Source organism: Hirundo rustica, chromosome 28, assembly GCF_015227805.2.
Source record: "Hirundo rustica isolate bHirRus1 chromosome 28, bHirRus1.pri.v3, whole genome shotgun sequence".
NCBI classification, from domain to species: Eukaryota; Metazoa; Chordata; class Aves; order Passeriformes; family Hirundinidae; genus Hirundo; species Hirundo rustica.
In genome coordinates this window covers 902,442-919,536 of record NC_053477.1, presented here as the reverse complement: position 1 = coordinate 919,536, position 17,095 = coordinate 902,442, and the positions used below count along the sequence as shown (strand labels likewise).

The 17,095-nt window shown below is 47.4% G+C and overlaps 1 protein-coding gene across 1 annotated transcript in view; it reads right to left on the bottom strand.

The window, feature by feature from the left end:
• Positions 1-17,095, bottom strand: part of ANTXR1 (ANTXR cell adhesion molecule 1) — a 51,741-nt gene that overhangs the window by 20,447 nt on the left and 14,199 nt on the right. Inside the window, exons 6-7 of the mRNA XM_040087593.1 lie at positions 13,769-13,864; positions 4,903-4,944 (exon numbers count right to left, since the gene is read on the bottom strand). Coding sequence (XP_039943527.1) covers positions 4,903-4,944; positions 13,769-13,864 — 138 coding nt within the window. The remainder of the gene's footprint in view (positions 1-4,902; positions 4,945-13,768; positions 13,865-17,095) is intronic.

Here is a 17,095-nt window from a genome sequence, read left to right as displayed (position 1 = left end):
GGGTAACACAAGGATAGTTCAGGCTCCACAAGGGACATCAGAACCACTCAGGGTAAGAATTCAAACTAAATTTGGCCAGACATTAAAAAAAAAAAAATTGGACAACTTACCCCTCTCCCCACCCTTATAATTATTTTCCCAGTTGTCTCTGCAATGCCTGAATTTTGTCAGAATTCAGCATTTATAGAGAGCTCTGCCTGCACCAAAGGCTGAGCCACAACATGACAATCATTTCTCTGTGTCAATGTTATCATTGAATTTTAGTGTTGAGAGAACACACAGGCAAATCCAGCTGTCCTCAAGGCTCCTTTCTACCCCTTACCCCAACACTGGAGTGATTCCCAAATCTCATGATTTGTGACATTTTGGGGACACCTTGCTGTTCCCAGGGAATGTTTCCTCCTGCTGGGGAAGGTTTTGCTTGGTGCCTTGGTACCTCTAAAGGCTCCCCAGAATCTTCTCTCATCCAGCCTAAACAGCTTCGGCTTCATCCAAGCTCATCCTTGAGACACAAATGTTTCTCAAACCAGCTTTTGGTGGCCTTGAGCATCACAGAAACTCCCCATTTATCCTGGTCCAGATCCTTGTAGGGCCTGCCTGAGGTGAAGCCCTCAAAGAGCAAAGCACCATGTGTGCACAGGTAAGAGGGAGTCCTGGTTCTGGTGAAAAGAGGATTTGAGCTGTTCCCACTCCAGAGCTCAGACACCAATCTGCAGGAAGGTGAAGTTCCTATACGGTCATGGGAATCAACACCAGGATAGGATTAAACCCAACTCCCACAGCCTCTGCACTTGGCCTGCCTGGATATTTCACATTCAATTGGCTATGAAACTCCTCACCTCCATGGGGTAATACCTGCACCTCATTTATTGCCAATAACAGCCCCGCCTTTGTTCTTTTAATTGCCTGTCTCTTGAAAGGTTCCTTTTCTCCTCCTCCCATATTTCCACAACTCACTGTAAAAAGGGAGTACAGGGAAGGAGAAGCATTGCCACACCATGGGACCTGGCTTCATTTCAGGAATAAATTTCCTGCCTTGGTGTCTACAAAAATTCCTATCAGATCCGTTCTCTGGAGCTTATTTTACTATCTCCCCAGCATGGCTTTCCAAAAGGAGCAAGGAAAACAATTTGGAAAAGAATAATGAACAGCAATAACTGAATAACTTCGTCTAGTGGAAGGTGTCCCTGCCCATGGCAGGGGGTGGAACAGAATGATCTCTAAGGACCCTCCGAACCCAAACCATTCCATGATAATTAGTGAGAGTTCAAGCAGCTCCCCAAGCAGCTGGATGTCCTTCAGCCGTTCTCTGTCCTCATGAATGTGGCAGAGATCAGATCCCAACAATCAGTGTGGATCCAGCTGAACAGGGGGTTCATCCCTCGGCTCCACAGCAGCTGCCCTGCGGGGAGTGAAGCCCCTCCTGTCCCTGCTGCCTGCCAGGACAGTGCTAAAAGCCCTCAGGGTCATCTGTCTACTGCTCAATGGCCCTTCCTCCCCAGCACCTCCCTGTGAGTACTTACTGTGCTGTGTGTGGGTAAGAGGACAACAGATCTAACAATTATCCCATTACAGGCTGGTTGGTGGCTTGGCTCTGGTGCCACATCGGGGATGTCCGTGGATGTTTGGTGACAGAGCAGCAGGGGAAAAAAGAGACTGAGTGATGAGGAAAGGGCAAGCTGTGGGCATCTGGATGATCTCCTGCCAGACTCCAGGGAGATTTGTGTCCCTGGATTGCTGCTGTGGGAAGATGTGGTGCTTGGACAGATCCAGCTGGGAGTTCCTATGATTGCAGCCAGTCTATCCAGGACTGACAGCAGGAGAACTCTGGCCTGGGTCAGGGAGTGAATAGGGAATTGTTGGAAGCTGCAGAGCCCTGAAATTGGGTTTTTTTTGGTGTATTTTGAGGATGGGTTACTAGAGCAATACCAGCTTCAGCCTTGTGGCGAGCCTCTGCTCTGAGCTGGGCAGAGCTGTTTCCAATAAACCCAGCCTAAAGGTGATGGGGCACAGGAATAAAAGCAGCTGTGTCTTCCTCCAGCAGGGCTAGAAAAAGCCTTCCTATTCACTGGAGGTAGAAGAATGTGGTTTTGATCCACCTTCAGTGACTAATCACGGGCCAGAAAGGTGCTCCTGCCTCCTCCAGGCACTCACCTCTTCCGCTTGGCATTAACTCAATCCCTCCTGGCCTAAGTGAAACCATCTGTCCTTCCCTAGGCTTCACCCCCAGCATCCCAAGCTCCCCGAGCAGCACAGTGGGAGCTGACAACATTTGCAATTTCTGAATGAATTAATTGGGAGTTTCTGGCCAATAATGATTTCCTTCACCAACAGTGAAGTGTCTCCAATGTGTCTCAAAGGGGCTCTGAAACAGAGTTCAGTAAAACCTTTGGTGGATCTGACAGCAGAGGCTGCTTCCCCTTCGTTGTTGGAGTGTAATGCATTCTCTTTCCTCCTGTGGGCTTCAGCAAGCTCCCAAACCTGCTGATGCAAGTATTCCTCGTCTTTTTTTTTTTCTTTTCTTTTTTTTTTTTTTTTTAAATGGCCAAGAATTTTGTGAGAAGAAAAAAATCCAACTATAACCTTGCTGCCGAAGGGACCAGCAATCCCTCTTGCTGGAGAGGAGCAGCTGCTGGATTCCCGCAGGGGAGAGGGATATCTGCAACACCTAAAAAAATGGATTGTAGAAAATCAACTCCATCTTATATTAGTTTAGAGCAAAGTGGAAAAAAATCTTGAGGCTTCAGTCTTCTGAGAATGCATCACACCACTGTCAGTCCCGCTCTGTGGACCATCTCTCCAACAAAATGCATCTTTTCAGAGCTTCTTCTGGTTTGTGATTAGTGGGAAGCTCTTCTGTCTGGGAAAAAACCAGTGCAAGTCACAGCTTCAAGCCTTACTGATTTCTGTCCAGTGCTCTGATGCTGTACAGCTTCTAAGATAGTACAAACTACATTTTCCTTTCTTAAAAAACCTTTGGCTGCTAAATATGAAGTTGGCTATGGGATAACTGAGCTTAGGGGATGTGCTCTGGTGGGAAGCACAGGTGAAATTTTATCATTAGAGCAGCTGTCACGTTGTACAGATGGATGTCCCATCCCTGGAAGTGTCCCAGGCAAAGCTGGATGAGGCTTGGAGCAACCTGGGATGGTGGAAGGTGTCTCTGCCATGGCAGGGGATGGAATGGGATGGTCCCTTCCAACCCAAACCAATCCATGACTGTTGTAACCAAACCCTGCCATCCCAAGGGCCCCAAAGACGAGAGTAACACCCAAAAGCATGTCCAGATCCCCTCTTGGACTGATGAGGCAGCAGGTAAAGCACAGGTCCTACTGAATGCCAGTTTTCAATCACTGTGCAGGGCCCTCTCAGGGGTACAACCAAAGCCTGGACAAGTTGAATGTCGAGCTGCAGCTGTGATTTTGCAGTGGCTGCTCTGCTTTTGCAGCATTTACTGGGTTGACAAAAGACTTCCTTATAGGCGATGCACATCTTCCCTCTTAGGGGATGTAATTTCCCCCTCCAGTTCTTGGCCAGGGAACCAGCATTCCAGAATGATGTATTTTAATTAATTTCAGCAATTGAATCCCTTGGCTTGGAGGCATGTGTGATGCAGAACAAAGCATGTGCAGTTTGAGGTTAGTATTTCCTTTTCATTTAGAGGACAGAAGCTGACAAAGCTGGTGGATTTTCACACAGCCCAAACAAATGTCTGCTCAGGGAAATGGGCCAGGTGCCTGCAGAGAGGCATAGGGGCCACTGTGTCCAAATGTAAACCCCCTTGGATCTGGGAATTATCTAATTTGGAGCTTGCTCCAGGCCTGTTTTGAAGTGCCCCAAGGTGGAGGTTCCAGGGCTGGCCTTGGGTCCCACTGCCTTGGACAGCGCAGGGAGAACCAAGGCTGGATCTCTGCTTCTTGCAGAGGCCTGAACCTTGGCTCAGCCCACAGTCCCTGGGCCAGGCTTCATGGAGAGTGGAGAGCACCATTTCACAAGCTTTTCCACTTGCAAGCTGAAGCAGGCCATGAATTTGTCTCCAGAAGCAGAAAGCAAGGCACATTACCCAACCAAATCACCCTGAGCACAGACCTAAGGCTAATTTTACTTGCATATTTAAGAGGAAATGATCCAAACCCCGGTGAAGTCAATGGAAAAACTCCCATTGCCATCAGAGTGCCCTGCACAGAGCCCAGGGATGCAGTGAAACCCCACATGGAAAACACTGGGAGCAGAGCAGAGACTCATTGTGTGCTGGAAGCAGGAACACCAAGAAAGAGGCAGATGGAAAACTGGGCACATTTCTGGGCACAGGCTGCTCAGGAATCGTGGCAGAGCTTTAACCATTTGTGGCAAGACTCATCTAAAACTTGTAAGCAGAGTTAAGATGGACGCTTTAATGCTGATTTAGCATTTGTTGATTACTTCCCATTAAAACTTTCCTGGCTTGTGCATCTCCGCTGCTACAAACTACATTTGTGTAGCTCCGCTGATGTTGAGAGGATTTTGGTGGGTTTTTATATCTGCTCTGAATGTACCTCAGATAGTGCAAGGACCAGGAGCTTCCTTTTCTCACAGCAACTGTGCTCCACGGGCTCAGCACTGGGAGCTCCTGCCAGGAGTGGTTACATATCCCAAACCACCAAAGTCATTGCTCTGCCATTCCAGGAAGGCAGTTAAGCACAGTTAGTTCCACTAACTTCAGAGTTAAACACAGGCTGAAGGGCTGTCCCTTGTGTGAATCACAGCCTGACTCTGTTCTGACCGAGTGAGGTATTGTCTGAGCTGTCTTTTCCTACCTGCTCAGTGGAAGCACTGAACTTACAGATTTAATCACTTTTTGTGAAGAGACTGAACAAAACATTGCCCTAAACACCAAGGAGACCAGTGGTCAGTGTCACTCACCTCGCTGTCTTCTGCAGGAGGTGGGGGAGGCTCCTTGATGATCTAGAAGAATTAAAGAGAAAGAGAATCATAAATTCATGCTTTCTTCTTCAGCACGACTCAAATGTCACCAAAAAAATTTTTATATCTATATATATATCTATATATCTATATCTATATCTCTCCAAAGGAGAAAACAACAGCATGTGCTGCTGGAACACCTCTGTTACAACACGGTGTAATCATGGTGTGTCTCTTGGTGCCACTGTCACTGAGGAGGAGCAGGAGGTGTCCCAAAGCTCTGCCATGGAGACATTCCTAATGACAGCTCCACACTCACATTGCTCATAAGGTGACCTCTGCCCTGTGTCAGGCAACAGAAAATTCAAAGTCTGATATCTCTGATTCTCCTAATCCCAGTAGTTTCCACTGTCAGTGCTGGATCTAAGCATTGATGCTTCACCTGAGCAACCACAGTAAATCAGCATCTCCTTCTCCTGCCCTGTGTACACCTGTACAAATCCTGCCTCAAATAATTTACAGTCGGAACAAAGGCTGGAAACAAAACCAACATGAAGCAAAATGCCCTGAAGGACATTGCAAAGCAGTGATAACCCCCAGCCTGTCTCCCAGATCCTTCTTCCTTTTTCATTCTAGAAGGCTCTGCCACCTCATGCTCTTCACATTCATGCTTTTCACATTATCAGGTTAATACAGTTCACTGCCATAAACTTTAAAAAATATAAATATATATATATATACACACACATATATGGCTCACTGAGGTTTCTAATAAAGCAAGCAGGGTGAGGTTGCAGCCTGGTCCAGGATATTCTCCATAGGAACCATTTCAGTTTATGTGGGTGTGAGGCCATTATTTCATGCAGAAAGTTTGCATCCAGGCTTGGCTGCTCCCAGAGCCCTGCATCCAAGAGCAACAGAGAGGTTTCCAAGGGGAGGGCAGTGACACCAGGCACATCAAACCCTGTCCCTCAGCCCTGGTACACCTCACCCTGCACAGCCCCAGCCCTGGCATGGCAGTGCCATGCCCCAGGATGGGTTTGAGTCCATCTGGACCAGGTAGCTCTTTCTGTGTGCACAGCCAGGCCATGAGGCAGAGACTGTCTGAGCACCAGTGGAGGTGTCCTGAGCTCTGCTCAGAGCTGGGTGTCAGGGCAGAGGCTGCCCTGGCATGGGGGACACACGTGTCAGCTTCAAAATCACCCTGAGGAAAACCCCAAAAATATCGTCCCAAACAGGAACAGCTTGGCTGTTTAAATGCAGAAAGGGAAAATCGCAATCACATTAAAGGCCCTGAAGATATAAATATTTACAGCAATTCCTCTCACTCGTGTTTTTCCTCCTGTGATGAGCTCACTGTTTTTATTTTCCTCTGCAAAGCCCGAGTCATGCAATGTGGCCATTAATGAGGAGCATGTGCCTCTGGCTGGGGGAGGAGACAGGGCTGGAGCAGTTGTGTCCCAGCCCAGGGCAGCGATGAGTGCTGGGCCCTGCAATTACCTTCTCCTGGCAACAGGGCTTTTGTTTTGGTGGCCTTCAGTGCCTCAGAGAACCCCTGCTAAAGAGACTTTGTGCTTTAGGAACCAGCACTGAACGTGGGCATGCACAGGAACCCAGAACAAAGGGAAACGTGAAATGACTCGTGAGGAGGAGTGTGGTGGAGCCTTGCTCATCCCCCATCCTGGCACAGCAGAACCGTGGGTGAGTGAGCCAGGTGTGGCTGATGGACCCTGTTAGGGAGGAAGGAGAGGGGATGGCCCCGAGGAGTGTGAGCTGACCAGCAGAGCTGGGGAGCAAATGGCACAGCATCCATCGCCCGCCTCATTCTGGAATTCCCAGCTTGGGCAGGATAGAAATGATGAAAACTATCAAAATGATGGAAAATTATGAAAAGTGGATGATATGTGCCCAGGGACATTTGGAGTCCCCATCCCTGGAGGTGGCACTCAGTGCTCTGTTCAGGGTGACAAGGTGGGAATCGGCCACAGGCTGAACTTGGTGATCTCAGAGGTCTTTTACAACCTAAATAATTGTGGGATTCTGTGAAAAGTGGATGAAAAGTTGTCTGCATTCCAGTACTACTCTGTGGAAAGGAAATCCTGGATATCAGCATCATCAGAGATATAAGATGGAGACAGCAGCCTGTATTCTGTGTCCCTTGACGCAGTAAATACTGACAGAGTGTGCAACGCACCAAAAGACACAGGAGATCTTTTCAGATTAATCTTCATCAGTCTGATGGGTGGCATTTGTCAACAGACCTCCTTTTGAACCAAATCCCTGAACACAAACCCATCAGATACTAAGAAACTTCAGACATCTGATCCCAAATGTACCTGCTGGAAGTGGCCTGGTTCCCTCCTGGAGCATCCCCTGCTCCAGTAGAAGGAACTTTGTGGGTTCCAGCAGAGTTGCTCTCATTTACATTGGAATAAAACATCAGAATAAGCCATCCAAAACTGGTCCAGCTAAGCATCCAAGCACAACTTCTCAGCCAGTATCACTGGAGATTATACACTTGGAAGTGAGGAGATGGCTGTTTTCCATACATTTGCATTCCTTCCCATGTGCACACACGTACACACAAACTGACTGACTTCTGTAAACAGATCAAGTGTTTTCTATCACAGGCCAAGAGGGGAAAAAAAAGACATTCCTTCCATTTTTGAGTGCTTTGCACTTCTATGAGCAACTGCACTCCTCGTAAATTGGCAGCATGAATTGGTTAGTTTGGACAAGTCTAGAGATGGGGGAGCTCAGTCTCCTGTGCCTTTGAGCCTGTATGACCTTTCAAACTTCAAGTCTTATAAAAAAAATATATCTCATTTCTGACTCGCTGCCCAGGCCTTCAAACAGCACAAATCTTTTCCTTCTCCCTTTTGGATTCTTACAGTTACGGCTCTGTGTGCATGAAATCCTTACTCTGGGGCGCTGAGACCCTCGTTTTGGGGCAGCGAGACCCTTGCTCTGGGACACAGGAGGCAGTGAAGCCAATGGCACCTTGGTGCCATCCCACAGCAGCGGGCACAGCAGGAGCCCAGGGCAGCGCTGAGGGCCCAGGCCACCAGGCCCCACACCTGCTCACTCGGCACAACCACAAACAACTTAAAAGAGTGAAAACGCCCTCAGAGGGACCCTGTGAGGACCCAGCCCACACGGGCACCGTGTTCTGGCCTGGGCAGGTGACGCCCAGGACCTGCAGAAGGATCAGCTGGGAGCAGGCCAGGCGCAGCGCAGCGCTCCGGCCCGTTTGGCTTGGCAAGGCCGCGCTGTTTGTCCACGTGTGCTACAAGTGTTTTGATGACCCCAAGCCATTCCTGGGAGCGCTGGGTCTCCTGTCCCTGTGTTCAGGACAAGAAGAACGCGATGGTTCAGCCCCGGGTTTGCTCTCTAGGTGAGGAACACCTGAGGGGTTCGACACCATTGCTGTGGTAGAAAAACCTGGCAGGGCTCTTTTGTTTCCAAGGGTGGAGGAGAGGTGGTCCCTGGCTTTCCTTGGCAGGGGAAGGAACTTTGAGAGCGGTTGTCAGCACTTCTACACAGTCAGCTGTGAAAATTCAGGACAGTGAAGTAATTCTTTGCGTTTCACCACAGACCCCAACACGAATGTGAAGGACAGGTCTCTGTCAGCTGAGCCACTCCACGTCTCAGATCTGTGGAGAAGCAGCTGTTTCTGATGGATAACCCAGCAGCAAAGCAGAGGAATGCTATTAGCCACTGCCTGGAAGGTTAAAAACATTGGGAAGGATGAATTTTCTGTTGCCCTGAAATTTCTGTAGCCGTTCAGGCATAAGAAAGCACAAGCTGAACCCAAATTTTGCATGTGCCAGGAATGTGTCTAGGATGTTTTCCATCTTGGGAGCCGATAAATCTCCACCAGCTCTCAGTGTCCAGCAATCACACAGTAACTATCCCTGGAGTTTTAGATGATAAATAGGGGCAATGTTTCTTGTCAGAGGAGTGTATCTGCTTTAGGATGGGACAGATCATCATTTAAAACAAAGCAAACAGTACAAAATAAGAAATAAAGGACTTTGCCTCTAATAAGGACTACAGTTTGGAAGCATGATGTTAACTGAGCAGATTACTTTTGTCCTTAATTACCTTCACTCTTCTGGAAAACACCGAATATATATTCTTGCTGTCTTAATAAACAAGGATTTTTAATAGCATTAAGGATGATCCATCTGACTAATTTCCTATTTTTTTTCCCTTACATATTTATAGTTTTGACCTCTCAGTCCTGTGACTGTTTCATATTTGAGGCATGAGTTGGGTAAGGGAACAATTCCTTTTTATTTCTGCCATATCTTCTGTGTCTTCTCAGTATCCATTAAATCCTTGGAGATCTGCTCTACACTTCAAAGCTAACACAAGCAGGGGCTTGTCCCAATTTCTTCACCTGCAATAAAATACAATCTTCTTTTTAGAGATGCAAGGAAGTCTAATGGAAAGCTAACTCATCCTTTAAAGTTCACCTCTCTTGTCAGCCTGGGAGCAGGTTCAGGAAGCTCAATTTTAACCGATGAATACTACAAGAAAAGGCTGCTTCATCCCTAAGATTTGGAGATGAACTGCACAAACCAAATTCAATACAGGACCATAGCATATGTCAAAATCATCCACTTCTGAAAGACAGGACGTCATGGAGAAAAAAAGGTTTCATTTTAATTAACCCTGGTACAGTCTGGAGCCGAATGGGGCTGGCATGCAGCTCTGCAGGGAATGCAGGCAAAAATGCAGTGTCTGCACAGGTTGTTCCCTTTCCTGGGCTGTTCCATTCACACAGATAAACCAGGCCAGAAGCCACTGGGGTGTGCTCCAAGCATCTGACCCACTTTCTTTGGGAGACTATAGGAATTAAATCCCTTTTCTGGGCAAAGGAAAACCACGGTGGCCACTCTGAGCTGTGAACAGGAGCCCTTGCCTTCACTCACTGATTCCTGGTGAATTTTCTGGTTAAGTGATCCTGTGCCTCCTTCTCCCCAGATCAGCACCACTGCAGAGAAGCTGCGCCTCGTGTGCTCATGGGAGCGGGTGGGAACCAGAATACAGGGATCTTTGTAAGGAATCTCCATCCAGCCAACGGGGACCCTGCCATTTTATAGCTCTTCAGGGTTGCTGCAGAGCCTATGCATTTCCTCCCCTTCTCTTCCACCAGTTTAGCCATGTGGTTTTAATCTATATTTTCTGTATTTTCTCCATCCAGTTTTTTGTTTCCAAAACTTCTGGTCAGCTGCAGTACAGACTGAGAGCCAAACAGATTGCTGGGTTCTTCCATGCTTGCTTCCAGAAAACAGCTTTAAAGTTAAAAACTGGTGTTAGATGCTTAAATACCAACACCTCATTTTTCTGCCAGCCACACCCTTGCATTTAAAATCACTGTAGTATGAAAATGAGTGAGGTGGGGCAGATTTTCTACGTGGGCAAATAACCCAGCCCAGCCCCTCAGGCCACCCTGGATGGCTGCAGAGGGGAGGCAAAGACTCAAACCTGGGAGGAAGTGTGATGGATGAGCACCATCCCAGCAAGGGAGGCCATCCCAGCACAGCCAAGCCTTCCAGCTATTACATTAATTCTGCCTTCACTGTACATCCAAACACTTTAAGCAGCTCCATTCCCAAGCCAATCTAACAAGGTGCCTGCGAAGTCCTCCCTAAGACAGTTTTGGAGGTTTATTATCTCTTTAGCTTACCTCTACATTAAAACCTATTTGATTTATACCAACATTAAACCTGAGGCTCACCTTGACCTCCTACCCAGAACAATTTCACCCTTGGGCAGTGGAACAGCCTCTTGCACACACAGCTCCTGCTGTGGCTGTCTGGACTGCTCCAGGTTGTGTTGTGCTCAAGGAAGAGGATGAATGGGAAGAGAAGCAGTGAGTGGGGGAAGCCAGGAGCTGGGATCTGCTGCTTGGCAGATCCATTCAGCTCAGGAAAGGTGGGCTCACCCCGTTGGAAGTGTCTGTGTACTTGTTTCCTTCTTGCCATCATTCTTCTTGTGAGTACAGTGTTGGGGAGTTCAGCACAGCAGAATTGTTTCTTTGTTTTCTGTTATCCAATAAACCTCCTACAACCTTTGGAGAGGTCAGTGCCTGCCTCCCATGCTTTTGTAATATCCTCCACAGGTATCCAGGGAAATTTTGCCTGTGCTGGTATATCAAGCACAGCAAAGAGTTTTTATTGTTCTGATCTACTAAGCAACAATTGCCTCTACTGTAAACCGAGTGGTAAATTCCAGACTTCATCCCAGAATACTTCGGAGACCAATAAACTTGGATACATTTGGAAACAGCATTCCTTTATGGGAACGTGCCAAGGAGATACTGGGTTCCAGATAAATCTCCAGAGTGAGTCTATTGACTCCAGTCCATTTACTCCAGGGATGAAGCTGGCTCAGTGTCTTTCCTGAAGAACTGCTGGATAGTAATGACTCCTATTTAATTAAAAAGCATGCCAAGAGGAATTTCAGGGTTTAGAAATGTGCTTGTCACTCAGAAACAAATTTATACTTGGTAAGAGAAGAGTTTGTTGTGTTTTTTTTCCTTTGCCCCAGACCCATCCACAATTATCTCTGAGACATCCCTGGGCTGGAATCCACGGCGATGTCTCCGGGTCTGCGGTTTGGTTATTTGAGGTTGGAGCTCTGGTCTGTTGTGCAAGGCAGTTCCTCTGCCCTTAATTCACTTCTGACAACACTGCATTCCTCCCTGTGCCACTTCCAGACCAGTCACAAAGCTCTGCTGGGCTCCCTTTCCCCATCCCCAAGCCTGACAGACTGGGCACTCCTCCACTTTATCTTTAATTTCACAGAATTTTTGGGTGAGCAGTGCACAGTGAGGCATCCTGGCTGCTGAACCTCTGCCAAACACACCGGATGCCCTCCTGGAGAGGTTGAAGAGATTTCATACAGGCTCTTGGAATAAAATCTTTCCAACAGCTACAGGGAAATGTTTGACTACACTGGAAAAATATCAGTGAGCTGCCCCCACCTGCAGACATTGCTAGGAGGGAACGTGGGAGGCAAAGGAGGAGAGTGAGGAAAAGCTTTTATCTACAGCAAATGTTTTAAGTGGAGAATTTAAATCTGGAAAATATTAAGCTTATAAAGTTTCATGTGGACCAGAGATTCCCCCTCTCTGCTGCATCCACCTTGCTTATCTGGACTATTTTTCACACGTTACATGACCACTGTCATCACATGATTCCACTGCAGCAGAGCCACAGAGCCCTCACGACGACAGCTCCACATCCCCTCCATGCCCTGCTGCTTTTATTATAATTATTATAAATTATTATGTAATTTATTATTATTTATGGCTTTTTCTCATCGGCTTCATCTTTCTGCTCTAACAGAACCTTAAACCATCAGCATCACTGACAGCATTTTCCCCTCTATCCACTCAACTCTCCTTCAGATCCCAGTGCAAATGTCTGCACAGGGCACATCTCCACTGACTTCCATGCAGATGTGCCAACAAAAAGTTGGCCCAGCTCCTCTGGGAATGTGCCATCTAGTTTAGACAAATAACTCAGAGCACTCTACCACGCTGCTAATCCTTTGGCCAATTTTAGGACCATTTTTTTTTTATTGCTCCGAAAGTCAAAATAAATATTTTTTCCATTCTGGTTTTCATCTTGGGACAGAGGTGCCAAACTACTGTGAAGAGAAGCGTTTTATCCCAATTTTCAGCCAGGAACAGAAATAGACAACTAAGATTTTTCCTGCAAGATTTCCATCCTTGTTCTGGATAACACATCTCAGCAGAGAGACTCATCCTCCGAGTGGCTCCTGCAGTGTGTGGCTCCAAGTCTCTCTGCTCTGCACTGTAGGTTTGGTACAACATAATACATCAGTACTACAAATTTACAACACTGGGTCTGTGATTTAAAATTAGGAGTAACGATGGTGACCCAGAAACTGGAGCCAGTTTGGGCAGCCTTAAAAGCAGCTTCTGAAATGTTATAAGCAGCCAGTCACAAACCCAGGCTCCAATTCTGCTGACATTCGTGCATCCCCAATTCTTGTTCTATATTTGCAGCACAAACAAGATCCAAACCAAGAGCAGAGCTTCCCTGCATTGTGAGTCCCACAGCAATGAGCCCTTGCCCTGATCCTCACTGGGAAAGGCACTGCCAGGGCTCAGCAGGGATGCTCAGGGTGGGACAGGTCTGTGCACTCAGACAGCAGAGTCACCAGAGATGACAGCTCATCTTGAGTCCTGTGATTTCCTTCTTGCCTCCCTTGACCTCTTCCTTCTCCCCTGTTTTCTCTTGATTTCTCTCTGCCCTTTTAAAGCATTAACTCTGTGATTATGCTGTTGAACTTCTATGAAAGGGCCTGGAGGAAAAGACAATGCTCAGTGAAGCACAGACTTCCACTGTCACTGTGATATTCAAAGTGCTTTTCAGACATGGTGATGCAGGGAACACAGTTCATCTTGCAAAAATTTGGACACCTAGAATTGTCTCTTGCTTGCATCTGAGGCAGAACCAGGACTCCAGTGTGGGTTGATCAGTCCTGCCCTTCTACAGGAGCCCTCCAGCATGGGCGTGCTGGCACCAGGCTTAGAAATTCCAGAACCGGCATGGCAAAGAATGCATTTCTGCAAACTGTTTCCATTTTGTGATCAAAACACAAGACTAAAAGGCTCCTGACAAGGTTTGGGTGTCGGCAACATTGCTGCTCCATGGATCTAATCCATGGCTGGGCAGACAAAACAGAAACCCAAAGTAGAGCCAGCAGGGGCAGAAATGCTGCCCTGTTCTGGGATCTGTCCTGTAGAAAACTCTGCCTCCTTCCCCCTCATTCCTTACTGCCGGGCAGCACTGAAATGCTGCTCTGTGCTGATGGTTTCACTTACCACGGTGCAGCAGAGGGGCCAGAACCACCAGAGCAGAGCCAAGGCCAGCAGGAGGAAGAGGATCAGCAAGGCGATGGCCAGGATGGTCCCATCGGACTGGAGGAGAACACAGAGAGTATGTGACACCTGTGACACACAGCTGCCCTCACAGACCCCCCTGAGCACCCTGCCCCCAGCTGTGTCCCAAAGGCCCTTCTCTATTTACTGCCACATTAATGATGGTTATTAACGTCACACTCCATTTAATTTTCAGGCAAGGTGCAGCTTTCCTCTCTTGAATTTCACACATCGAATGTAGCACCTGCCCTCCCCAACAGCTCACTGCAGAGAGGCCGAGACCTCTCATTCACTTCACAGGTTTTGCGTCAATTTTCTGACCCTTGCGGTTACATGAAACACTTCATTCAGATTAAAATTAATGTAACATTCCTCAGAACGTTTAAGTGAAGGGTTAAAGAAAGATTTGAAGAAGAGCTCACAACACAGTTATGAAATCATGGAGTGTTTTGGGTTGGAAGGGACCTCAAAGCCCATCCAGTCCCACCGCTGCCAGAGACAAGGATGCCACAGTATCGGCAAGGTTTCACTGCAGTTTAAGCAGCTTCTTTGCAGCTCTTCCCTCCTGCAGTAGAAACGTGACAGCAACGCTGGTACTACAGCTGACTCCAAACAGAAAACTTGCAGTGACCTCCAGGGGCCCATGACCCAGGTCCTCCTGCTCCTCTCAGCTGTGCTGACTCAGAGCAGTTCTGCCAGGAGCTTTCCAAGAGATCTGAACATCCAGCACAAGGAGTTTCTCCATCATTAACTCCAGAAGATCCCCTGCTCTCCAGCTGGGACACTTCTCCCAGTTAAAACGTATTTGCAGTTCTCCAGTAGTGATCAGCACTGCAAACTGCTGCACAGGCTCGCTCAGTTCAGCTGTCAAGCCCCAAACGTGCATCGCTTCTCGCTGCTCAGATTTAACCCAAACCAGATGTCCCTGTGACCCTGACCTGTGCCAGCTTCCCTGTTCCACTCCTCCCCAGGATCCTGCTATTCCCAGACCAGCAAGGCCTGACCTAAACCCCTCTGAGATGTTCCTGCTGCAAGAGCCAGATATTTAACCCCCCCCCCCCACCCAACGTCAAGGCCACGGTGCCAGACTGAGGACACGTCCAGGGACAGACTGACCTGGTGGGTGTGAGAAATGGGTGCCTGCTTGAATCCCTGCAACTCAAGGGCCAGATGACCGCCCATCATTCCAGAACACACAGTAATGTAAGAACAACCAGGTTGAGAGCATTTTCCAAACTGTCTGCTTGTGCAGAAGGAATTTCTGGAGAACTCGGATCAAGACAACCTGATCTTTGACACTTGGAAGCAAGAGGAGGTAATCCACACAGGAGAAGAATTCACCCAAGGCATGTCTGGAAATGGAACTTGGACCCCAATGCACACACAAAAAAAAGCTCATTTGAGAAGACAGAGGTGTATATTTGGGACTATTCCTCCAAACAGGGTAATTCCTCTGGAATTCCTCCATCCATCATCTGCAAAATGCAACCTGCTGGTATTCAGTGCTTCAGAAAATGTGATGTCAATGCTTTACTGCCTTGAAATTGTAGAAGAAACCGGGCTTTTTATGTCTAATTGTTATCTGCCCCCCTAACCCCACATTAAAACAATTATTTGGTCATTGACAGTGTTGTAAAATCAATTTTCAAAAATAAAAAACAAATTAAAGTGGCCTCTTAACTGTTTTCTAGGGATTTTTTTGTTTGTTTGTTTCTTTTTAAAAACAGAATTTATTTTTACATTCCTTCTCCCCAGGAACAACCTGTAAAGGCCAATTTTTGATACCCCAGTACATCTGTTCCTCTGCAGGGCAGCTGGCCTGGCCAGCTGGGGTTTTGTGCCTCACAGCAGCAAACCAGTCCAGAGGACTGGGCAGGGTTGGAGCTGCCAGATCTTCCCAGTCTCACTCAGAATTTAGCTGTCACTCTGCGCAATGTCTATGGTTTTATACAGCTTGGATTGTGCTGAGATAGAAGCTGCCAGTTAGCCAAGCTGAGTGATAAACAGGAACAAAAACCTGCCCGCTCAAAAAGTTTGCAAAAGTTCCACTGGCATTTTGAGATCTCCCTCCCAGTCTTATATAGCTGGTGAATAAAGGCTGAAGCATTTCAAAAGTCTGTTTTCATTCTATTTTTTTAAAATCAAAATTTGGAAGAACAATGAAAACGCTCATGGAAACACTGAACCATGGAATAATGCAGTGAGTGTGTTTAACACTTATTGAATACAGGCTGGCAATTTAGACTGGGAAAACAACTTTCATTTTAGAAAGAGAATTTTTACAGTAAACTAGAAGTGTTTTCATAAGAAAAGATCAACGGAGAAAAGCCTGGCCAGCCCCTAAATACACACAGGTATCCGTGATAGGTGCTGCTGTCACAGGGATTCACCTTATACAGATAAATGTGGGGCTGGTACCCGCAGGGAGATCGACATCCTGAAACTCCACAACACCTGAACAGCTGACAACAGCCAGACAGCAAAGGTGCTCTCAGAGCTTGTGCCAAATTCCTGTAAAACTTGGGCACTTTGCTTCCTGAGAGCTGCTGGACACCTGGACAGTGCCTAGAGTTGGTAATTTGAAACATCTTGTTATCTTACCAAGAAACAGTAATAGAAAAAATAGTGAGTTCTTCGCATGGCCTCTCAAGGTGCTCCACATCTCATGTGTTAAAACTCCCCCATGCAGACTCTGAAACAAATAAGCTGTGGAGAAAGAGAGGCAGCTGTGCCTTGAAGACTCCTTTGCCCTGCCAGAGTCCAGCAAAGCCAAGAAAGTGCTGCAAGTATTGCTGGCAGTGGAAGCACAATGGAAAAGAACCTCTGGAAGATGTTGTACAAGAGAGATGGAAGAGAGAAGGAAATCTGGAGCGGGACATGCTAGAGGCATTTCCTCACATATAGGGGTGTGTATATATATAAATAGAGAGAGAGAATCTCAGAATCACAGAGTGGTTTGGGTTGGGAGGGATCTTAAAGCTCATCTTATTCTGCTTCCCTCCCATCATCAGGAACACCTTCTGCTACCCCAGGCTGCTCCAAACCCCATCCAGCCTCCACTCAGCTGTGGAACTGTCAGGGACAGGAGAAGCTGGGTTGGGACCAGGGAGTTCCTTGGCCAGGAGACAACAGCCTGAGCCAGCTCCTGGAGAGCAGGTTCTCCTTGAGAAAGGAGGGAAGGGCTGACAAAGTGTGGTCTGGAAACTTCGCTGGAGTGTTTCCTGATGACCATCGACCCACAAAGCCTGGGATTTGTCCCAGAAGGGAACA